Raw genomic sequence first — 24,848 nt, 5'->3', positions numbered from 1 at the left:
AAAATATAATGAAACAATACGAAATTAATGTTTCTTTAAATTGATGTCATTAAATTTGAAGCTACTCTTACGATATTATTTTTCTAATTACGTTATTTCAAATATTAACATCAACTAAAAAATATCATCGGATGCTCTCATTGTCTTTGTAATCTTTTGAAATACATATAATTTCAAGAAAGAATCATCTAGATGATCAAACCATCACTGTTCTAAAAAGAGGTAAATGGTAGCAGCACGATCATCGACAACTTAGAGTATATAAAAATTTATATGAGACGATCTCACGGGTCGTATTTTGTGAGACGGATATCTTATTTAGGTCATCCATGAAAAATATTACTTTTTATGCTAATAGTATTACTTTTTATTGTGAATATCGATAGGGTTGATCCGTCTCATATATAAAGATTCGTGAGACCGTCTCCTTAAAGTATGGGTTTAGACGGATGTTTATGCGATTTTTTTGTATATTTATATATATAATTATTTTGTATTCATCTCCATATTTTTTAAATAATTTTTCTATGTTAGATTCGAATTCAAAATCAGTAAAATATTTTTTTTATTCGATATAAATTAATTAAAAAATATGTCAAATAATTATTTAAAAAAAATAAAAAAATTATATATCATATTACACCGTCTTCAAAAAGGTCTAATATTCGAGACGATCCTGCAAACAACCTGATTTTCTAAGAATGAATCCATGATAATCAAAAGGATACACATGTCTGAATGTAACATGAGCCCACAAAATCTGAAACCAACGGCAAGCAGAATCATCCACCTGTTAGATCATTGCTCCACTCCCCAAGACCTCCGACAAATTCAAGCTCAGCTCATCCTCTCTCGTCTTCACATCAACACCACCGTCGCCCACCGCTTCATCACCGCCTGCCACTCCTTAGACCTCCTCCACTCTAACGCCTTGCCCCTCTACACCAGCAACCTCTCAAGACCGCACACTTTCATCTGCAACACCTTTCTGAAACTGTTCTCTCATTCCACCACTCCTCGTAACGCGCTTAGCCTGTATTCATACATGCACAGGAATTCTATTCTTGTCAACAATTACACTTTCCCTTTTGTGTTCAAGGCATTGGCGGACTTGAAGTTGGTGAAAGAAGGAACTTTGGTGCATGCCCAGGTGATCAAGTTGAGTTTTTTGGGTGATATTTATGTTGGGAATGCATTGATGAGTTTATATGCAGCGGTTGAGGAAATGGGTTTGTGCGGGCAAGTATTTGATGAAATGCCACAGATAGACGTTGTATCGTGGACGGTTATGATTTCTGGATTTAGGGAAGCTGGGAAGTTGGATGACGCTTTGATTGCCTTTGAGAGGATGAAAGGCGAAGGTGTGATGCCTAATCAGGTGACAGTGGTGAATGTTTTGGCTGTGTGTGCTGATTTTGGGGCGCTGGATATGGGAGTTTGGTTACATGAATTTGTAAAGAGAAGTAAATGGGAATTGGATGTGATTTTGGGTACTTCTTTGATCGATATGTACATGAAGTGTGGCAAAATCGAGGAGGGTTTGTGGGTTTTTGGCCAAATGAATGAGAAGAATGTGTTCACATGGAACACGGTAATTAAAGGGCTAGCTCTAGCTAATAATGGTAAGGAAGCTGTTACATGGTTTTTCAGGATGGAACAAGAACAAGGTCTTAAACCTGATGAGGTCACTTTAATTGCGGTGCTGTGTGCTTGTGTGCATTCGGGTTTTGTACATATGGGGCGGCGGATATTTTCTTCACTGGTTGATGGAAAATATGGGTTTTCACCAGATGTTAGACATTACGCTTGTATGGTCGATGTTTTAGCACGTTCTGGGTGCTTGGAAGAGGCTCATAGAATGATCATTGAGATGCCTTTTGAGTCTACTGTGAGTATTTGGGGAGCTCTACTTTCTGGTTGTAGAGCTCAAACTAACCTGGAACTGAGTGAGATTGCTGCTTGGAAACTTGTGGAGTTGGAGCCTGAGAATAGTGCTTATTATGTTGTGTTGTCTAATTTGTACGCAGTAATGGAAAGATGGAGTGATGTGGAGAAAGTTAGGAACTTGATGAAAGTGAGGGTACCAAAGAAGCGTGTGGGTAGCAGTTCAGTTGAACATGAACACAAGGGAGTCAGTGTTCAGTGGTTGGCCTGACGTGTTTGTTTTCTATGCTGTTTGGGAGAGAGAGAAAACCTTCTTCGGTAAGTCAGCCTTTTGTGTTTCTGGGAGAAAATATAGCACGATGAAAAATTACTGTGCCCAGAATTTCAACATTCTGATATAATGCATTATTTCTGCATTCACTTGAATAGGATATTTGGACAATAGAATCAGCTTATTGCTGCATCCAGTTTCTCATGTGTAGACAAACTTTTTCATAACTTTGATTGAAGGCGTGTGAAAGAAATCTGTAACATAGTTGACCTAGTTTAGCATGGAATTTTATGGCATATATGCACCAGGGTGCATGGACCTTGTGTTAGTGCTTGTGCCACGTTATGAATTTTGATGCCATGGTACAACATTTAGAAAGTGAATGGTAGTCAGCCTAGGAAACATGTGAATGCATTATGATAAAAAAAATGGCTTTTCTTTTTTTACAAGCCACACGTTATATGTATAGTTGCTTGGAACTGTTACTCTAGACAGGAATAATGCTTAAATGAATGCACAAGGTAACTCCCAAAGATTAAAATCACAATTTCCATACGATTTTTCCTGTTAAGGAATTGCGAAGGAGAAGGGCTCCACCAATGGTGTTATTGGTGTCCGAAAATTCATGGTTTACCTGCCTTACAGAAATTAATAGTACTACATCTTGGGGAATGCTACTGAAAATATTTTCATCCTTCATGTATTTTCTTGCATTAAACAAAACACGATATCCATTTCTCAATATGAAACGATATTTTGTCATACATTTCTGATCAGAATATGAAATTATGAATCAAGATCCTTATTCAAATTTCAGAAAAAGAGCTGTAAGCTAGACATTATATCATGCGCAGATTCTTTCCACGAGATTCTTATTGAAGATTTGAAAGGGGAAATTGGAAGCAAAACAGAGAGTGATAGGATGAGAAGCCACAATGACTAAACATAAAGATGAAGACCCTATGGGTTACTGGTTGTTTTTCATGACAACAACCTTTTCCCAAGCGGCCGTTTCCAAGATATCCTCACATCAAGCTCTGACATGAGCACGTGAATCAAAAACTGCTTTGACGCTTGTCCCCTTCAAGTAGCTTAATGTTTGGAGATTATCGAGATCCGCTAGAGTGAAAATGTTTCACTTGGAATGTGCCGATCGTGCTTCATACACGTCAAGAACTTTAGACAGCTGAGATACATATTCTTTAACGACAGCATCATCCGTAAGCTTCCCCATCATCGGCTTAAAGCTGAGTTCCCATGTTAACTTTGATGCTGCAAGATCATACTTTTGCGCCTCCCCTTCCATCCATACCAATGGGCTTGCCATCTCCTTTGGATTCTGGAAATATCAACGGGGTTCCCTTGTCACTTGTCCGCATAAGCGTATGCAATATATTGATTACTTGCCCTTGATTCAGTATAAAAATTTATGATAAAAATTCAGGTGCAGTCTGATTGTTGGGGGCTTATATCAGATATTTATAGAAAGATTATACAATGTCCACAATCGAATCCTTCTGTGCTTACAAGTATGTTGGATCATGACGGTTAGATTTCTTGTGTTTTGTTGGCAAATTAATGGAATTAGGTGGGAGCATTGTTCGTTGAAGATGGTTGATGACAGACGAACAAAAAATTTGGATCCTATCATCCGGATAAAATTTTACTGAGATGATGATTCGGCTCTTTCAAGGTATCTCAAAAAGAAATCTGTTATGCTTTTCTCTTGAACATCTCTTCTTATTTGAGTGTAGTTCTATAATATTTGTGACGTGATTATTCTCCTATATTTAAAAAGAGTGTGTTATATTTGGAAATACAGTGAGCGGCTTTATACTGTAAAATATTATAGTGAAAGTTTTTTCATCTTATCCGTGATTTTTTTCTAACAATTTTTACGGGTTTTTCACGTAAATCTCGGTGTCCAATTTTATACTTTATTTTCATATTCATTTCTCAAGATGTCGCACATAAGACCAATAAGTGATATTAGAGTCTTGATTTAAAATTTCGAGTATGTTATTTGGTTGCAGCACTGATCTTCCACATCAAAAAGATTTTTTTGATATTTTTTATTAAATCGAGATTATTTGTTTAGTCTACTAAATTGTTGTAGGCATAACGGCGGACAGATAACAAAGTTCAATTAGAACAATTTTATATTATGAAAAATAAGGATATAAGCAGTTTTAATAAAGAATAATTGTTTGGCGGCTATTGTAGATAGACTGAAGGAAATCACGTACGAGAAGTGGAATGACATGAATGATAATGATGTTGACAATTTATATTTCGTTATAGCAGACGAAGTACTGTCAAGCATCTTTGAGATAAAAACGATAAAAAATATCTATGATATTCTAACAAAAATTTACGAAGTTAAATTATTACACAACAAGATTTTCATAAAAAGAATATTTTATAGTATTTGTATGGTGGAATGCTCGTCGAGGATCGAAAATATCAAAACACAAAATACTCTACTTGTCAACTTAAATTTATGGGTCATAAAATAGAGGAAAATAAATGTTGAGAGGTTCTACTTCAAAGTCCATCAGATTGATATGATTAACTAATTATCAAATTAGCCAACAATATCTTTATGGCCTCTCTAAAATTCGACGTCTTAACTGCGGTTTTCGGAGAAAAAATTCGGTGCAAGAATAAAGAAGATAGGTGGGTAACTTCGAAGTAGACAAGTCTTTACCGATGATAAGGATTTATGGACCGTGACTTCAGCGGGAACCACATGTGAGGTAGATCAAAGTCGAGAAGTAGGAAAAAATATTTACTTTTTTAAATCTGGAGATAAAAAAAGCACTTCAAAATAGAGTGTACAAGTATCGAGAAGGGTTCTAAATGAAATGTGATCGGTACTTCAGACGGTGGTGAAATACCATTCAGCGAAGCAGCTAAAGTTGCAGAAGGCAGACACAAATTTTGTGATGCATGGATTATGGATTCAAGAGCAACATTGACATGAAGTCTCGAGAGAATGGTTCGATCGGTATGAACCAGTCTCGAGAGGATCTATATTCTTTGAAAATGATCATGCCTTGGAAATTGATGGAGTCAGTACCATCAAAATAAAAATGTTTAATAACATCATTCACACCATACAGGAGGTACGGCATGTGAAGGGGCTGACGAAGAATTTTTTTTCCTTGGGGCAATTGGATGATATCAGGTGCAAAACCAGCATCGAGAACATGATCATAAAAATTGTGAAGGTTGCACTTGTAATAATGAAGACAAAAAAAGGTTTCTGCAAATATGTACGTAATTTTATGGGAAATACACAAAGAAGCAGAACTAGTTGTTGCATCAAATAGGTTTTGGAGAATAATTAACAGTGTTATGACATATAAAGTTTGTGTATATGTTAGAACGAGAGTTGAAAATTCTCCCATAACGGAGGCTGCTGTTGGGGCTTAAAAAAGTATCTACCATTTTGTGAGTATTGTGTTAACAGTAAACAGTACAAATTAAAGTTTGACACTTCTACTGCCAAAAGCAAAATCGCTTTGGAGTTGATTCATTCTGACGTTTAACAGGTGCCAGTTGTATCCCTAAGATGAGTGAGATAATTTACCTCTTTCATTGATGATTTCTCTAGGAGATGAGTGTATCTAATCAAGTAAAAATCATGTGTTTTTTCAGTCTTCAAAAGATTTCAAAGCGCATGTTGAACTTGATTCTGAAAAAGAAAATCAAGTATTTGAGAAATGACAATTGATGAGAATATATAAGTGAAGAATTTGATGCGTTTTGTCAACACGAAGACATCAAAATACAATTCATGTCGACTTACACACCTGAACAGAATGGAGTTGCTGAGCAGATTAACAAAACCTTGTTGGATAGAACAAGACTCAAGTTGAGGATTGCAGGTCTAGCCAAATCATTTTGGGCGGAAGCAGTGTAAACCACTTGTTATATCATCGATCATTCTTCTTAGTGGTGATTGATCTGAAAACTCCTATGGATATGTGTACTGGAAAGCCAGTTGATTATTCTTATTTGCCTATTTTTGGAAGTCTTTTGTACATTTTGTACAATGATTTTAAAAAAAAGTAAATCAAAGTTGGATTCAAAATCCAGAAATTGTGTCTTCTTGGATTATGTTGATGTAGTAAATGAGTTTCGCTTGTGGGATCTTACTGCCTACAAGCTTGTTATCAGTAAAGGGAGACAAATTCACATTGAATTCAGAAATTACTATAATTCAAGTGGAAAATAAGACAGACAAAGATAAAATTTCTTGTGAAATAGTAATAGAGCACGAGTAACAAGAACATATTGAGTATAAGGTTTCAAAAGTGAGGCAGTTAACTTGAGAGAGAAGACCACTAAGTTGGCTTTCAAATTATGTCACTGAAAGCAATATTGGATGTTGGAACTTTTCAAGTTCGCAATCTTGATTTTGATGATAACAAAACTTGTTAATTATGTTACTAATGATCTACCTAAATGTTCAGCATCTAGGATCACTCACGGGACGTTTACATCGCAAAACTGAAGACCCAACTGATCGTACAAAAAGAATCAGTCTAAATGGTTTCGTCAATTGAGCAGTTCAGCTGATTGTCCAGTTGATAGGTGATTCAGTAGGAGAACCTCAGAAGCCTGGCCAGCCGAAAGAGTGTTCAACTGATGAAGAAACCTAGCTGATCAATCCAACTGAACTAGAGTGAAATCAGTTCAACTGACGAGTCAACCGATTTCACCAGCCCAACTGAAGATCAGTTCAACTGACCAGTTCGAAGCATCAGTTAGAATCTTTCAGTTATGAATGAAGACAAACTCTCTCAAGTGGAATCCAGCTGTACGTGAAGGTACAAAGCCATTATCCAGTCAAAGGACAATAATGGACGTTGCATCAGAGCATTAAAGACAAAACTTTCAGAAGGGCAGTCGAAAAGTCGAGACACAAAATCCAAGAAACGAATTCAAGATGCAACAGATACAAACCAATGAGTCTCACTGTACGATCAGTTTTTTCCCGCTTATATAAAGAGAAGATCAGTGAAGACTCAACAACAACAACCATAACAAGAACAAGAATAAGGAGTGAAAAAGCTTTTAAGCATATACGAGAGAAAAGAAAGGGCACGCTCATTGCACATCAGCTTTCAGAAGCAATCAGCCCAGAGAGAACTCTTCACAGTTGTATCAGCTTAGATTAAAAGCTTATATCCCTCAGTGCGTGAGAACATCCTTGTTCAGTTCTCACACACATATACTCTCAATCACTAAAATACAGTCTTGCACAAAGACATTAAACTTGTGTATGTAGTCTTTCTCACATAGACATTAAAGAAGTGTTGACTGGAAGGTGCTGCCTTCAGTCTAGTCTAGGAGTTCAGTTTAGGCAGTAGTGTAAGTCCTAGCTAAGTGGGTTTGTACAAGTGTTTGTATAAATCAAAGTCTTCTAGTGGATCCTACCTGAGGCGGTAGAAGGGGTGACGTAGGAGCAGTTGAAGTCTCCGAACATCCATAAACATATCTTGTGTATTTAACTGTTTAACTATTGTTTTTAAACTGTCTGGATCAGTTAGAGTATCCTTCAGTTCAGTTGTCACCATAACTGAACTGATGAATGCAAAAACTAATTTGTCCCTTTTCGGTTATTCAGTTTACATAAGAAAAAATGTTTTCTAATATAACAGTCTTCTTCACGAAGGATTACTTCGAGTTTCTTCCGCTTGGTTCTTAACCAAACTCGATTTAATTTATCGGTGTTAATACTCTTAGAACACGAGCTATTGCAGATCATTGGGGAATATTTTGTTTGAAGCATCCCAAAGATGCCCAACAAACGATCCTTCATTGCATATTGTTTATTAACGAAGGATGTTGAGTCATCGAGTTTTTATGAGTCTAATCAAAGCTCGAATGTATCAATGTGGATGACATCAATGCAGGAAGAGTTGGATTCACTAGATAAGAATAAAACTTGGGATCTTGTTACACTACGAGGAAGGAAAATCATTGGTAACAGATGTGTCTGTAAGATCAAACGTGATGACAATAACTCAAGTGAAACAATATCGTGCTAGAATGATGGTAAAATGGTATGCTCAGAAAGAAGACATTAACTTTAATGAGATACTTTCTCCCGTGGTTTGACTTACAATAGTCAGAGTAGTGTTGACATTGTGTGCGTTGTTTGGCCTACATCTAGAACAGCTAGATGTAAAAACAAAATTTTTTCATTGAGATCTTGAAGAATAAATCTATATGCTCCAACCAGAAAATTTTACAGAAAAAAGGCAAAAAGAACTTAGTTTGCAGGTTAAGAAAATTCCTATATGGTCTCAAACAAGAGCTGAGATGGTACAAAAAAGTTGATTTTTATATTATGAACCTAGGATACAACAGACTTAATACAGACCTTATTTGTGCTTACTTGGAAGGATATGAAAGGATCTTTTTTGTGCTCATCGGTCCTCATGTTAACCGGAACGAACTCGTAATCGAGCCCGTTATCATAGGTGATACATTGTGGCAGTTGATAAGGTTGCGCAGTGAACCTATCACCATTTTTCAAAAAGAATAGATTTGATTATGTGATGATTTCAGTGTACAGACGTTTATTTAGGCCATCCACAATAAGGAGGATATTTCCTTCAAATATTTGTAGTCCCCCTGATCCACGTCATCAATCAAATATTTCTCTATTTAAATATATCATATTTCACAATCAAATATCACATCAACCAAATGTTTATGGGTCCCACGATCACTTTAATTAATATTTTATTTTCATTTAAATAAAATCATTTCACCACTTTAATTACTATTATCTATTATTTAGTATTATATTTTTATTGAAATATAAAATTAGAATGCTTATAACGATTATTTTTGAATAACTAATTTGTAAAAAAATAAAAATTAATAAAATAAAAAATTTTTTAACGAACTATAAAAAATTAATTTGCCACAAAACAATATTTATAACATTTCCACAAAACAATATTTATAGACAAAAATTTGAATGTTACCCAACGTTCAAAATCCAACGTTCTTAATTGATCAGAAAAAAAAAACGTTATGCAGATTTCATGCAATTGTCTATTTATATTTCATATAATAATTAATTATAATTAAATAAATATTTAAAAAGTTAAAAAAATAATAAAAAGGAGCTCGACCCAAGCTGAAGAGCTTGGGTCGAGCTTTTCACCACCCAAGCTCTTCACTCAAAGTGTGTGAAGAGCTTGGGTCTCCAAGCTGAAGAGCTTGGGTCGACCCATCTTGCCCAAAAAAAGAGCTCGACCCAAAAAACAAGCGCGTCTCAATCACGTGGCTTGAAGAAATTAAAAAAAATTCAATATCCGGTTATAAATTTGTAACCGAGTATTGTTGTGACACGCAAATCAATACTGTGCAGTGGTGAATATTTGGATGCCCTTGTAGTAGAAAATTTGAGAAATATTTGTTGTCAGTGCATATCAAATCAACGTTCAATAGCTAGGATAAAATAAATAAATAAAAATTGGTGAGCAACAGTCTTGGTTCACCACATACTCACTTTTTTATTCTAAAAATGTTGTTTTAATTTTTTTTGTTTTAAATTATTCAAACGTTTTATTTTATATTTTATCTAAAAAAACATATTTTATTGCAAAATTTTTGTAATGGTTGAAATTTCTTTTAAAAAGCAAAAAAATTCAACGCCTATTTAACGAATAATTAAGGGTTATTTAAAAAAATCATTTTTTCATCTATAAATATTCATCATCTTCCATAAATTATTTCAAAAATCCAAACATATTATTCTACATCATAAAGCACTTCAATAATCTTTTCTCTACTATTTTCATAATATCAATTTATTTTTAATATTTATTTTTATAATTTTTTTTCCATAATCGATGAAAATAACGATGTTTTTTTGTACAAAATTCGTGAATTATCCAAAAATACTGGAAGAAAATGTTTTCTCCCTCAAATTCACAAATTCCACCCAAACTTTTCATATAGTCCATATACATCAAATTATCCACATTAATCAACCAAATTATCCATATAATTCATATCCACCAAATTAAAATGGTATGCATTTTACATCTTCGACAGAAAATAAACTTGTCACACTGTCTTTTGTCCCGAAAACTCAATTGTTCGACCGTGAATCCTAGTTGAACTCGTAAATTTGGAGAAGGCGGATTCTGGAGCTGAGGACAGGAGAAAGAGGTCAACCAGGAGAAAGGTCGAAGACGAGGTCTTACCAAGATCGTTTATCACTATCAGTGATGACGCAATCATCGGCAATGATCCGAAGGCGGATGCTGTCTGGGGACGTGTTGCAAGCTAATACAATAAGAATCGTATTGCAGGTACGTCCAATAGAAGTGCAAGTGTCATACGATCGCAATGACACAATACCATAAAAAAGTACATTGCTTCAACGCAAATTACAATAGGCTTTATAGTGTGTATCGTACCGACCACAATGATGAAGATATATTGCGGCTTGCGTATGAAAATATCGCTAGGAAAATAACGGCGTCACATTTAATATAAAGCAAGAATCGTAAAAGATCGTCCGATGTTTACTCTACAGTCTGTTGATCACCTTGTTGGCACGAAGAAGGCAAGGACCTCGAAGTCGGGAGGAAGCAACACCTCATCCAACCAAGATGCCAGTTTACATGTTGTGTATGACAATAAACTTAGACAACATGTTTACAAAGTTTATTGAGTATACAAGCATAAAAAAAATTGAAATTGAAAGAAACAAAAACAACTTAAAGTAGAGGAGATGAAAGCAAAATCTATCGCAGCCAAAGTTCAACTGAAGGAATATGCAATCTTTTCGAAGGAAACTTCACAAATGACAGATGAACAATTTATCATCCACAAACTCTATGTCAATAGATTAGGGGAGATGAAATATGTAATTTGCAATCTTTGAACTTTTCAATTGATCTATTTTTCATTTTAATTAATGTAATTCTCAGTCAATTAATTGAAACATTACAGTAATTGAAACTTTAACAATATTTATTTTGATGATAATAAATTTTTTATTGTGTTTCTAACATATTTACTCAAATGTGAAGTTGTTAACTTAAGATGAAAGCTGAAACTCGAATTTAGCAAACTGAAAATCTGGCGAGTTGCAATGTTTCAATGATATATCCCATATCGAATATGCAAATGGCCAGCCGCCAAAGTGAATAAACAAAAAACTCAATTTATGACAAGTCATATTTCACATCAGTTAGGTTAAATCAGATGTTATCTAAGTAAACTAATGGAAGGAAGGTTCATCAGTTTGGTTGTTCAGCAAGGATCAATTGGGTATGAGCAGTTGCGGTATTTTGGTCAGCATGATCAGCTCAGTTATCCAAATGGAATGCTTCAGTATGGGGTTGGGGATCGATATGGAGTTTAGAGGGGGGTGAATAAACTATATTCCTTTGACAGTCGTTTTTGCAAAGGGGTGCTAGAATCCTGTTAGAGATTATAGCAAATCTTGTTCAAATGTATAACCAGCAGACCACAATATAGTGCAGAAACGATCTGATAGTTTAAGGGTGTAAAATGATAAAACAGTAAGCAGTAGACAATGGTTGTTTATGGAAGTTCGAAGATGAAATCTTCTACGTATCTCCTTCTTCTGTTTCCAGAAGGTATCACTAAAAGACTTTGGTTTTTACAGTACAACACTTGTACACACCCACTTCAGTAGGACTTATCCTTTGCCTACTGAAACTCTTAATTTCTCAACACAATAAAACGATACAACAAGGTTCTGAAAAAAACTCTTTTCCACTTTACAAACTCTTCTCAAATATGTAATAACGCTATAATGATTGTAGAGAGAGTAAGAAACAGTCATCACAATATGATCTCAAAAGATCAGATAACTTAAGTGAAGCATGTGCTGTTTTTCTGTATGTTGAGCTTTAAGGATGATAAGAAAATCTGAGTGCTCAAATCAACGTTCGTATGTTAGATAATAAGCTCGTAGTTTTTGGTAACTTGTAAACGTCGTTGATCTCGTGTATTTATAGGAGTCTTGAATCCAACGTCTATAAATAAAAACGGCTTCTTTGACTTCTGAAAAAATCAGTTTTATTGCCTAAAAGAGTTCCTGCAAAAAGACTTTAAAACAATCAGTCTTGTTTTATACCAAAATAGGTAAGACGTATTAAATGACTTTGTTCAGCATTAATGAAGCATTTAATACTCGTACTTGGTAGAGTAACGGTAACATTTAATATAAGATCGATTGGTTCTGATTCAGTAAAAGTCAAGTTCTGCTTCTGTTTCTCTAAGCGGATAGGTACTCGAAGAGTAGTGCTTTTGTAAAAGCGATAGGGGAACTACTGGTTTTATACTAAGTACTGCTTTAAACTATCTTCATGTTTTTATTCACGCGATTTACTGGTTTTGACTATCATCACCACAAATAAATTAAGTCTATCAATTTTTCCCTTTGCGGTGATGCCAAAACCTTGAAGTTAATAAAGATGAATATAAAAGCAGATAGCCTTTAAAAGCAATTAAGAAAATAAACAGTAAATCAGAGTTCAGAAAGCGTTAAGGAGTTTTAATCATCTGTTCCAATGTCTCGGAACAAGGTGTCCTCATCCTGAGGATCTTGGTTTCTAGAAGATGATTCTGCATGATGTCCTCCTTCTTTCTGCTTCTGGTCTGCCTTCTGTTTCCCTTTTTTTGGCATCAAACCCTTGAGCTCGAGTAAGTAAGAAATCCACTCGTCTAGTAAGAGTAATAAGACCATTTTGCAGTATCTCCAGAATTGGCGTTTGATTCGAAACATGTTCATTCCGAGCTTGAATTGATTGAGATTGGTACTCAATCTTGTCGTTGATAGTTTCGATGTTGGAGTCAGTAGCCGCAAGTTGAGTTGAGATGGATTGAAGAGACGAGTCATGAGCAGAGATAGTACGAAGAACATCAGTTTGACCGAGCACGAGGTTAGTATGACTTGTCAAGACATTTTTCCGGAAGAGATCAAATTCTACTTCAAGCTTTGACAATGATTATGCCGTTTTAAGGACATAATCCATTATGCATTTGCGGAAAAAGTCGGTGGCGCTGACCTCACCAGCACGATCAAAATATAACTGCTTGACGATTTCGAAAATTCTATCAATAGATCGCCTTAGTGTATCGATCTCAAACTCAAGATTGAATTACTCTTCTTCTAGGGAGGGGCTTCTGGCCAGAAAACGTTGCTTGATTTCAGCAAGATGAGCAACGTGAGCAATACGAGTTGGGGAGTCTTCAGCATGGACAATAAGTGCAGTAGAAGAGACAAGTTCGGTAGGAGCAGTAGCGATTACAACGGGCTGTTTAGAAGATATTCCTTTAGCAGCAGTAGATGATTCATGTGCTGCATTTCCTTGTGGTTCCGCAGCTTCCGAAGTTTCCATTTGTTTGGTGGCTGGAATGGATATAGATGGATAATTCAAAATAGCTTCCATTTCCACTCGATGTTCAGCAGAGAAAATCTCTAGATTTGACAATGATTGAGATTGAGTAGCATCTGATACTGCCATGGGTAGGTCTGCTGGTTGAACTGCTGGTGGGACCACTTCTTCAGCCTGAACTGCTTCTGGTGTAGTGGAGGCAGTAATAACAATGGATTCAATGACTTCGTCCACCGAAGACAATTCTCGAACAGAAATAAGAGACGAAGATTGAGTAGGCCGCGTAGGTGATGCAGAAGTACTGGAGACCTTAGCTTTTGGTTAAGCTGTAGTCCGTTCCTCAACTGGCTTAGTCTGAGTAAAGATTGGAACGAAACCTACTGAATATTGTGCAGGTTCTCCAAAGGCTTGTACTTGAGCAAGAAGTTGCTCATCCATTATTCTCAATCGATCAGTCAGAATGCGAATGACATGCTGATCTTGAGCAGCAGTAGGAATCAAAGAGTCGAAATTAGACTGAAGAGTCTTTAAGACAGATTTCAGCTTCTGTTGCTTCTGTTGCTCAAGAATAAAGCTTCGCCTGCTCATCGCTCCAATCACATTATCAGTTCTGGCAAGTTCAAAAACTTTCTCCTCATACTTCGCTATTCTTCCAAAGGTACCTTTTGTCCTGAAATATGAGAGAGGATGAAAAATCCGAACCTTATGCCATTCGTCGAAAAACTCCATACCTTCATTGGCAGTTCTCTCGATTTCCTCTAAGTGAAAATCAACACCAGTGAAGGCAGATGGTTTGGTGCCAAGAGATTGTGATTCTACAGCAAGTTTTTCTTTGACTTTGTCAGAGGATGATATAGGCATCACTGGTCTAAATGCAGAAGACCCAGCGGTGGATTCTTGAATGACAATTCCAGAAGTTGGTCTGAAGAGCGGAGCAATAGAGGAAGTGGTTGCAATAGAAGTAGCTGCTGGTCTAGAGGCAGGGATTGATTCTGGCACAGAAGAGGTGGCTTCTGGAAACACTTGTCTCAAGAGAACAATGTCTAAATCAGTGATTGCAACTGTTTTCTTGATGCGAACAACAGTGCGAGCTTTCTTCTTGCTAGGTGTTGCTGGTAGAGATGCCTTGGTAGGAGCAGCAGACTCCTCAGATACTGTTTTGTCAGAATCAGTGGAGATAACCACTATTTTTCTTTTTATCTTCTTCTAAGGTCCTTGAGCCTCAGTTTGAGCATCTCCCACTTCCTTTTTCAAGACAATGAATTCAGCAACAGATGGCTTTGGCCTCAAGGCGAGCACATTGTCAGCATCAGCCATAGTGATGTAAGAAACGTCCTGATCAGTAGTAAGAGGAAAACCAGCATCTTGCTGATTTGAACAGCAAACCCAGAACTCTTTCTTAACACCATATCCTTCATGATTCGAAACAGGAATGAACTCCAATCTACTTTAAATTCAGAGGTGATGGCCAACATCACTTGAACTTTCTCCTTGGTTAGCTTGTCAAAGGTACCGGCTTTGACCAACAGTGCTTTAGCAACAATATCAGCAAACTTTTTCAGAAGCTCTTTGGTATACTTAGCTTGATTTATGAAAATTCCAGTATCAAGTTGCTTGATCTGCAGTTCTAAGAAGAATGTTAATTCTCCCATCATGCTCATTTCAAACTGATCATGCATTAACTTAGCAAACTTTGCACATAAAATTTGGGGTTAGTTGACTCAAAAATAATGTCATCAACATAAATTTGTTCTAACAAAATGTGCTTATTCTTAACTAGGGTAAATAGAGTCTTATCTACTGTGTCGATTGTAAAATCATGGTTGACAAGAAATTGTGATAGAGTGTCATACCATGCTCTAGGTGCCTGTTTTAAACCATACAGGGCTTTGTGTAATTTAAATACATGATGATGTAAGAAATGATCGATAAAACATGGAGGTTGTTCAACGTAGACCTCTTCTTGCAGTAGACCATTTAGGAATGCGTTTTTCACGTTTATCTGATAAACTTTGATATTTTTGAAAGCAGCAAAGGCTAAAAATATTCGGATCGCTTCAAGCCCTGCTACTGGTGCATAGGTTTCATCATAGTCTATTCCTTCTTCTTGTCTGAAACCTTGAGCTACCAGTCTTGCTTTATTTCTGACCACAGTGCCTTCTTCATTTATCTTGTTTCTAAATACCCACCGAGTTTCAATGACGGCTTGATGAGATGGTCTGGGTACAAGAAACCAAACTTCATTTTTCTTAAATTGATTCAGCTCTTCTTGCATAGCTTCGCTCCAACTGGGATCCAGAAGATCTTCTTCAATTTTCTTTGGTTCATCCAGGGAGATAAAGCAGCATGCATATATTCATTAATCATTTGCTTTCTGGTTCTTAATGGAGCTGCAGGATTACCAATAACCAAAGATGGAGGATGTGATTTCCTCCAAACAAAAGGGTTTAAAGAGATTTCTTCCTGGTTTGATGTATTCGAAATAGGCTCAGCTGGAGCAGTAGCAGGTTCTGGAATGTTCACTTCTGGTTCTGGTAAATCTTGTGTCTGAACAATTGGTTCTACCAGAGGAATGTCTGGTTCTGGATTTTGAGCATATTTAACACTAGATTCTGCATCATCTTCACTATCTAGTTCCAGATGAATCATGTCTAACCTGTTACTTAGATTTGACACGTTAGAAGCTCCAGGGGCACTGTTATCATCATCAAAGACAACATGAATAGATTCTTCAACATTAAGAGTTCTATTGTTGAAAATTCTAAAATCTTTGCTTACTGCTGAATAACCAAGAAATAATCCAGCATCTGATTTTGAATCAAATGCAGATAAATAATTTTTACCGTTATTGAGAACAAATCATCTGCAACCAAATACATGAAAATAAGATACGTTAGGCTTACTCCCTTTCCATATCTCATATGGAGTCTGATTGTGCCTTTTGTTGATCATGGTTGTGTTTTGTGTGTAGCATGCTGTGTTGATTGCTTCTGCCCAGAAGCGCTGAGAGATGTATGCATCTGCTAGCATTGTTCTAGCAGCTTCTTTAGAGTTCTGTTTCTCCTCTCAGCCACTCCATTCTGTTGAGGCATTCTAGCAGCTGAATATTCATGATGAATGTCATGTTCATTCAAATATAACTCAAGAATCTTGTTAGTAAACTCAGTACCCCGATCACTTCTGATTTTAATGACAGAAACTGATTTTTCATTTTGAATCTTTTTCAGAAGCGATCAGGAGACTACTGGTTTGATCTTTTCCAGCAAGAAATATTACCCAAGTAAATATGGAAAAGTCATCAACAACAACAAGTGTATATTTCATTTTCCCTAAGCTCATGATAGGGATTGGACCAAACAAGTCCATATGCAATAATTATAAACACCTTGAAGTTGATTTACTACCTTTGTTCTTGAAGCTAGATCTCTCACCTGCTTGCCAAGTTGACATGCAGAACAAACATGATTCTTAACAAATTTAATATAAGGCAAACCATCAACTATGTTCAACTTCTTGAGATTATTGATTGACTTGAAATTCAGGTGATTCAATCTCTTGTGCCATGGCCAATGTTTATCACTAAGAGAAGCAACTAAACACGTAGGAACATTAATAGGATCTGTATTCCAAGAGACTTTGTATGTGTTGCCTTCTCTTTTTCCAGTTAATACAGTAGACTCATCGGCATTTTTAACTATGCATGTGTGCTTCTGAAAAGCTACAGAATAACCATTATCACACAGTTGACTAATGCTAATCAAGTTGTAGCAAAGATTTTTAACTAATAGTGCATCATTAATAGCAATGTTACCATGGATAATCTTACTTTTACCCACGGTTTTACCTTTTGAGTTATCACCAAATGTTATCTTTGGTCCAGTACAACTCATTATTTCTGGTAGTAGATTTTTCTGTCCAGTCATGTGTCTGGAACATCCACTGTCCAGATACCATGTGGAGCTGGTGATTTTGGCTTTCCTCTCCTGTTCCTCTTCAGATGTCGAGGTTGGTTCAATATCTGCCATGAGACATTTGATCTCTTCTGCATCACTTTTCCTGGAATGACTTTCTGAATCAGAAGACTCAGAGCTAGAGTCCGCCCATTTAGATTTACTTTCCTCAGCAATCATTGCTTTGCGGTCTCTTCTGAATTTCTTGTCATTCCTCTTGTATTCCTTTTTCTTCTGGTCATCCTTCTTGGGCTTTGGACAATCAGAAATAAAGTGACCGATCTTTCCACAGTTAAAGCACGCCATGTCACCAGGTGGTGAATCCTTCTTGAAGTTCTGATTAGGGCTTTGGTAAGCTCGGTGATTCTTTCTCATGAATCTAGAGAATTTCTTCACAAAAAAAAAACATAGCATCATTGCTGATCTTTTCAGCAGTCTTTTCAGAGGTGCTCTCAATGATGGTAACAGGTACTGCTTGTGGAACAACTACAGCAGCAGTAGCAGCAAGAGCCTTGGTTGGTGGATTTGTTGAAGGCTCTTCTCCGCTTCTTATTTCCAGTTCGAACTCATAGGCTTTTAAGTCAGCGAACAAGTCATGTAACTCCAACTTGTTTAGATCTTTAGAGAATCTCATAGCCATTGTTTTAACGTCCCATTCTCTGGGTAAAGCTTTCATCACCTTGAGTGCTATTTCTCTGTTGCCGTACTCTTTCCCAAGAGCTGCTAGTTCATTAACCAAGCTGCTGAAACGTTCATCAAACTCATTCAGAGTTTCTCCAGCTTTCATTTTGAGATTCTCGAATTTTTGCATTGCTACAGACAGTTTATTCTCCTTCGTCTGCTCATTTCCTTCACAGATTTGGATGAGCTTATCCCAAATCTCTTTAGAGCACATTTTGATTTTGCTGAAGGTATTTTTATCGAGGGATTTGTAAAGAATGTCCTTCGCAACATTATCAAGATTGGCTTTCTTCTTATCTTCGTCAGTCCATTCACTTCTGTGCTTTTCAACCATTTGAGGCGCTCCCTCAGTAATAGCAACAGCAGTGTTAGATTTTAAGATCTTCAAAGGACCATCTGTAATGACATACCACATGTCATCGTCTTGGGCTGCAAGATGAGCTTGCATCCGGATCTTCTAATCATCAAAGTCTTCTTTTGATAACATAGGAACCTTGTTGAAGTGTGTCATATCTGTTGTAAATAGAGAACAAGAAAAATCTGCTCTGATACCACTTGTTGGGGATCGATATGGAGTTTAGAAGGGTGGTGAATAAACTCTATTCCTTTGACAGTCCTTTTTGCAAATGGGTGCTAGAATCCTGTTAGAGATTATAGCAAATTTTGTTCAAGTGTATAACCAGCAGACCACAATATAGTGCGGAAATGATCTGATGGTTTAAGGGTGTAAAATGATAAAATAGTAAGCAGTAGACAATGACTGTTTATGAAAGTTCGAAGATCAAATCTTCTACGTCTCCCCTTCTTCTATTTCCAGAAGGTATCACTAAAAGACTTTGGTTTTTACAGTACAACACTTGTACACACTACTTCAGTACGACTTATCCTTCGTCTACTGAAACTCTTGGTTTCTCAACACAATAAAAACGATACAATAAGGTTCTGGAAAGGACTCTTTTCCAGTTTACAAACTCTTCTCAAATATGTAATAACGCGATAATGATTGTAGAGAGAGTAAGAAACAGTCAGCACAATATGATCTCAAAAGATCAGATAACTTAAGTGAAGCGTGTGCTGTTTTTCTATATGTTGAGCTTTGATAAGAAAATCTGAGTGCTCAAATCAACGTTCGTATGTTAGAGAATAAGCTCGTGGTTTTTGGTAACTTGTAAACGTTGTTGATCTCGTGTATTTATAGGAGTCTTGAATCCAATGTCTATAAATAAAAACGGCTTCTTTGACTTCTGAAAAAATCAGCTTTATTGCATAAAAGAGTTCCTGCAAAAAGACTTTAAAACAATCAGTCTTGTTTTATACCAAAATAGGTAAGACGTATTAAATGACTTTTTTCAGCATTAATGAAGCATTTAATACTCGTACTTGGTAGAGTAACGGTAACATTTAATATAAGATCGATTGGTTCTGATTCAGTAAAAGTCAAGTTCTGCTTCTGTTTCTCTAAGCGGATAGGTACTCGAAGAGTATTGCTTTTGTAAAAGCGATAAGGGAACTACTGGTTTTATACTAAGTACTGCTTTAAACTATCTTCAGGTTTTTATTCACGTGATATACTGGTTTTGACTATCATCACCACAATTAAATTAAGTCTATCAGTATGTCTTAAGACGATGATTTACAAATCATATTTATAAGTGAAAATCTGAATCGAAGTTTAAAATGCTGATAAATGACGATGAAGATACGAGTTCTACACAAATTTAAATCAGAATGATCATGAGTTTGGTTCAATCTAGCAAACAAGCCGAATTGAATGACCATAAGAACCAAATTGAATGACCGAAGGAATGGCAGACAAAGGAAATTCAAAAAGGATTTGGTATAGAATTAATGTTGCAGTTTCTTTTCAAGTTTTTGTCTAGTACTTTTATCTTCACATAGCTCATCAGGTAAGGGATGAAGACTATTGTTAAGTTTTTATTGTTTTCGACTTTAAGTTTTGTTTAGCCGTACATAGGGAGGGGGATTGGTTGATGAATTCTTGGTCATGAATTCAATTTTGATGGCTGGAGTAATTAACCATGTTTTACCCTTTATTTTTGTGGTAGTGATTGAACGATTTTAATTAAACTAATGAAATTAAGGTGTCATATTATGATAAATATCAGTAGATGATGATGTATCTGATTCAGATTTATGAGTTTGTATAATTGGATATGACCAATGTTTAGACTATTGATTGAATGAAATTTATAATATTATGAGTTCTCTTATTTTCATAAATTATTTGGTCTTGGTTTGGTTGAGGTAGGATGGTTGGAAACTCTCAATATTATTATTTGTAGTTGATTAAATTATTGCTCGTTTAGCATTGATTTTTTTTAATAAAAAAATTACAATATTAAAATACAAAAACTCGTATGATACGGTTTCACAGGTCGTATTTTGTGAGACATATCTCTTATGTGGGTCATCCATAAAAAATATTACTTTTTATGTTAAGAGTATTACTTTTTTTATTGTGAATATCGGTAGGATTGATCCGTCTCATAGATAAAAATTCGTGAGATCGTCTCACAAAAGAATTAATCATATTAAAAATCCTGACCTGATCTGATCTGATCTGATCTGATCTTGTCTCGATCGATAAATGTAAACATTTTCAAGTAATGTGTGGGCCACATTTATGATGATTGAAACAACCACCAAATTATGTTTTGCTACCTGCCCGCTGGTTGAGTTGCACATTTCATAGCCCTCCGCCATATTGTAGAGCAAAACTGAAAATTACGTTTGTCATTGACTCCTCTATTACTATACTGACAAGTTTGATACTCTATAAATTTGGTAATTTTTCATTTGACCCCTCACTATTTTATAATATCATTTTAACCCTTTAGCAGCTGTAACTATTGCCTCTTTTCACAGTTCTAATAATTGATTAAAAGACAGGAGGGTCAATTTGGGTAGGTACGGTCGAACCATGATATTACCAAAAAATATTCAAATCGAACCCGAACCGACTCGAAAATAGAAAACTCGAACCCAAAGTAACTCGATTAACCTGAATAAAACGACCTGATTTTTTTTTGCAACACTAATACATTATGTAATTTTTTAACATAATAATTAAATAAATATTCAAAATATATAACGATAATATTTCAATCCAAATACATAATAACAAAAGTTCTTCGAAATGTCTTCAAACATCACAAAATAATTTTTAACTTTCAAGTGACAAAAAATCTACAAACACTGCAACCTGAAAAAAAAAGGAATTGAGGCATAAGAATATTATTGGGTATTTGGGTTTGACATTAATATAGTTCAAAAACCAAAAGGCTAAAACAAAAAAATTGAAAGATGTAAACTAGTGCACCATATTTTTTTTAAAAAAAATATGGTGAGTCGGGTGGATTCGAGTTAATGAATGATATGATATTTTTATCAGGTCAACCTGAACCCACCTGAAAAAATTCATGGGATTGAGTTTGGGTTCGATTTATTTTGACCCAAAAATACATCCGAACCTGATATTTTTCACGACGACTCGTGTCGAATTGAGGGGTTTTTTAAAAAAATAATATTATTTTAAAAGGTATTCATTAAAATATAACAAAATTAAGAGTGTTATCAAAATATTATAATCCGGGAATCAGATTCCCGGATTCAATTAAAATTTTTTTAAAAATTAAGACTCACGGATTATAAGAATCCGTGACAAAGTCACGGACTCTGAATCCGTGGCAGTCGTCACGTATTCTTGTAACCCGTGAGAGCCCGTCTTTAAATACTGAGGCGCACCTCTTCATTATCACCGTGAGCACTCCTCCTGTAAAGGCCCGTATTTTTGTATTCATAATTTTGCGGAATTATTAAAAATTTTCTAAGTAAATAATTATTTTATCTCATTTAATTAAATAAGCATGTAAATAATTATTAACTTTAAAATAACAACGGAAGCGAATAATGTTTTCAACCAACAATTTAAGAATAATCCAACGTAAACATCAATTTAAAATAATCCAACATATTAAAACTGAGTTTGCATAATAAAAGGTGCATAAATTAAATCATGAGGTCCTCAGGTTTACTACTACTGACCCAAGATCGCTCACTGGTCTCCGCCCGCGGTCTCGACCTCATCAATACCTACAACAATCAAGTCTAGTGAGTCTAAAGACTCAACATGTATATATCGTGAATAACAAGTAATATATATCATAAAATCGCATGCAACGTAAAATTAAAGTCTCGTAAAGCGTACGATGAAAATCATATCATGAATAATTATACCTACGTGCATATCTGAAAATCATACGTAAAAGCTTTGCTCAATGGAGCTCTGTCATAACATATCATAATTTTCTGGTAGAGATAATGTTTCTAAGCAAGTGGCCCATAACATAGCGTAAGCGCCTGATCAGACTAAACCACAGTATACTGGGCGGTAGAGATCAATCACAGCCCTTGGACTGGATGTCCGTACCCATACATAATCATAAACCGGTCGTAAGTCACCGGGCGGAGAGGTCCTCGGTTGTTCCTACCGACTTCCAAACCCATAAGCATAAGGTGGCCACAAGACATATAGCATATATCTCAAAAATAAACATTTTATATTTTTATGCACGTAATATAATTATAACTTTATTTTTACCGGATGAGTTGGATCGCTCCCAGGCTCGCTGCGACATAATTCTAATATGTGACACATGCAAATAATTTTAACTTGACAAAAACTTAACCACTAAACCAAAAACGAGACGATTAGGACCAACAACTTTATTTTTAATCATGGCTTCGTACCAACCCGAACCAACATTAAACCGACGTTTAACCATGATTAAAAATACCCCAAACATACTGAAAAAAATGCATAAGAATTGCAAACCACGAAAATAGGTGAAAGAAATCCAAAAACATAAAACACTCTTTCGAGAGTCATTTTGGCACCTTTCACCGTAAATTCCCGTACGACCTCTAAACTTGACCAAATCACGAACGGCCAAAAACATGACCTTCCTAACTCATTGAGGTACTGTCCAGTCCAAGGCCATGGGCTAAAAGCCAACCAATAACTCAAACCACCTCCTAAACTGCGACGCAAAGTTGCTGTAAAAAGGCAGCAATATCAGCTTGTGTCTTTTGTAGTGAAAATCCTGAATTTTATGACTATGGGCTTGAACCACCGCCCAAGGACTCTTACCAACATCCTAAGGCATGGCTTGGACCATGGTTAAGGGCTAAATTCCAACCATAAACGGAGCCAACACCTAGGACAATGCATCATACTAGCCGAGAAATACAGCATGCTGTGTCTTGAGATGTATTAACTTGTTTTACTGTCTTGGGTCGTTCCAATGGCAATTTGATCAACCATGGCTCGACCTAGACATGATGGAGTGTTGTATAAACCATGGATATGGGCTATAAGCCAACCATAATCCAAACAAAACACCCAAAACCGAAAGTGTGCTCATGCAGAATTTTGAAGAAACATAATGTAGCTGTATTGTTTTGATGAAATTATGATGGATCCATGAACCAAACTTGGAAAGGACTCCTTAGCCACATCCTAGACATGCTAAGGGAGGGTTCTAACCATGGCTACAGCCCCTAGGATCGCCAGGATTCGAACACATCCCTTAGACAATCAATGACAAAAATGTTTGACACAAAGCTGTAACTCCTTGAAATGTTGCTGTCAATTCTTTGTTGTGCGTGTATGGACTTGAACCATTGCCTCAAAAACACCCTAACACATTCTAATTCATGCCTAGTATCAGCCATGTGAGCCTGGAACCGAGAAACATCCTGAAATCAACAAAACTTAGCAAACCCATGAAGTTGGAAACAAAAGAGTTTAGGAAAAATCTGTGCACATTTTGCTTGGTAAACCTTGCTGCAATTTCGTGATCTCATGATTCTTGATCATATATTGTTTTAAAATAGCTAGTATAACTTGATTGAAGAGCAAAGAAGTAATATATACATGCCTGGAATTTGTTTTGAAGAAAACAAATCAATACGACGTGACGGAACGGAGTCGAATTCTTTCCTCTTGTTTTTGCTACTGTTTTTGCTGTTGCTTTCACGATTTTTCAGCAGATGTTTTCTTCTGATATTTCGTGCATATGTGTGTAGGGTATGTAGGTAAGGAAGATGAATGTTAATGGTGGGGTTAAAGGTGTCTTGAAGTGCATTTAGGGGAGAGTTACAAGTGATGAAGTTGGATGGAATTTGAAATACACTTTCATTCCAATTTTCTGCCGATCCCTTTCCCTTATTCTTGCTGCTAATTTATTTTATTGTTGCTGATATTTTTGAGTATATAGGATGTAGGGGTGTTATGTAAGGGAGATGAGGGTTACAAGAGTTGTTAAAGATGCCATAAAATGCATTAAGGTGGGGGTTACAAGTCAAGAATTTGAATGGGTTTGGAATTGTTTCTTATTTCCTACTGCATGCACGTTAATTTACTTAGATAATGGTTTGAGGAAAATAATGTGGATTATAGTATTTGAATTTACTACTACTTAGTGAATTAAAGTTGGGACATGAATCCTCCATGAAGTGCAATTAGGAGTGGTTTTAAATGGGGTGTTACTAACCTTTGAATTATTTTAAATGTTGGACTCAAAATTATTATTACTAATTTGTATGGTATTTTATTGTTTAAATCTTGTA

General features: G+C 35.9%; 2 protein-coding genes across 4 annotated transcripts; one reads left to right on the top strand and one right to left on the bottom strand.

Annotated features, from left to right (window-relative positions):
• Positions 1-670: 670 nt before the first annotated feature.
• On the top strand, positions 671-3,286 carry LOC142530866 (pentatricopeptide repeat-containing protein At5g66520-like). Of its 3 annotated transcripts, none has more exons than XM_075636749.1 (2): positions 671-2,202; positions 3,010-3,286. In XM_075636749.1, exon 1 carries the CDS (start codon positions 710-712, stop codon positions 2,153-2,155), a length of 1,446 nt encoding a protein of 481 aa, XP_075492864.1. In that variant the 5' UTR covers positions 671-709; the 3' UTR covers positions 2,156-2,202; positions 3,010-3,286. The 3 variants fall into 3 exon arrangements, with proteins under 3 accessions (XP_075492864.1, XP_075492863.1, XP_075492865.1); XM_075636748.1 differs by having other exon boundaries at positions 2,973-3,286; XM_075636750.1 differs by having other exon boundaries at positions 2,933-3,286.
• On the bottom strand, positions 3,286-12,914 carry LOC142530585 (glutathione S-transferase PARB-like). Its single transcript, XM_075636413.1, has 3 exons — positions 12,751-12,914; positions 8,550-8,688; positions 3,286-3,494 (listed from the first exon to the last, which is right to left on the bottom strand). The coding sequence occupies exons 1-3, from the start codon at positions 12,912-12,914 to the stop codon at positions 3,291-3,293; spliced, it is 507 nt and encodes a 168-aa protein (XP_075492528.1). The 3' UTR covers positions 3,286-3,290.
• Between the last annotated feature and the right edge of the window lie 11,934 nt (positions 12,915-24,848).

This window comes from Primulina tabacum, chromosome 17 (genome assembly GCF_025594145.1).
Source record: "Primulina tabacum isolate GXHZ01 chromosome 17, ASM2559414v2, whole genome shotgun sequence".
Taxonomy (NCBI): domain Eukaryota; kingdom Viridiplantae; phylum Streptophyta; class Magnoliopsida; order Lamiales; family Gesneriaceae; genus Primulina; species Primulina tabacum.
The sequence above is the reverse complement of the archived record's forward strand: the minus strand, read 5'-3'. Positions and strand labels throughout refer to the sequence as shown.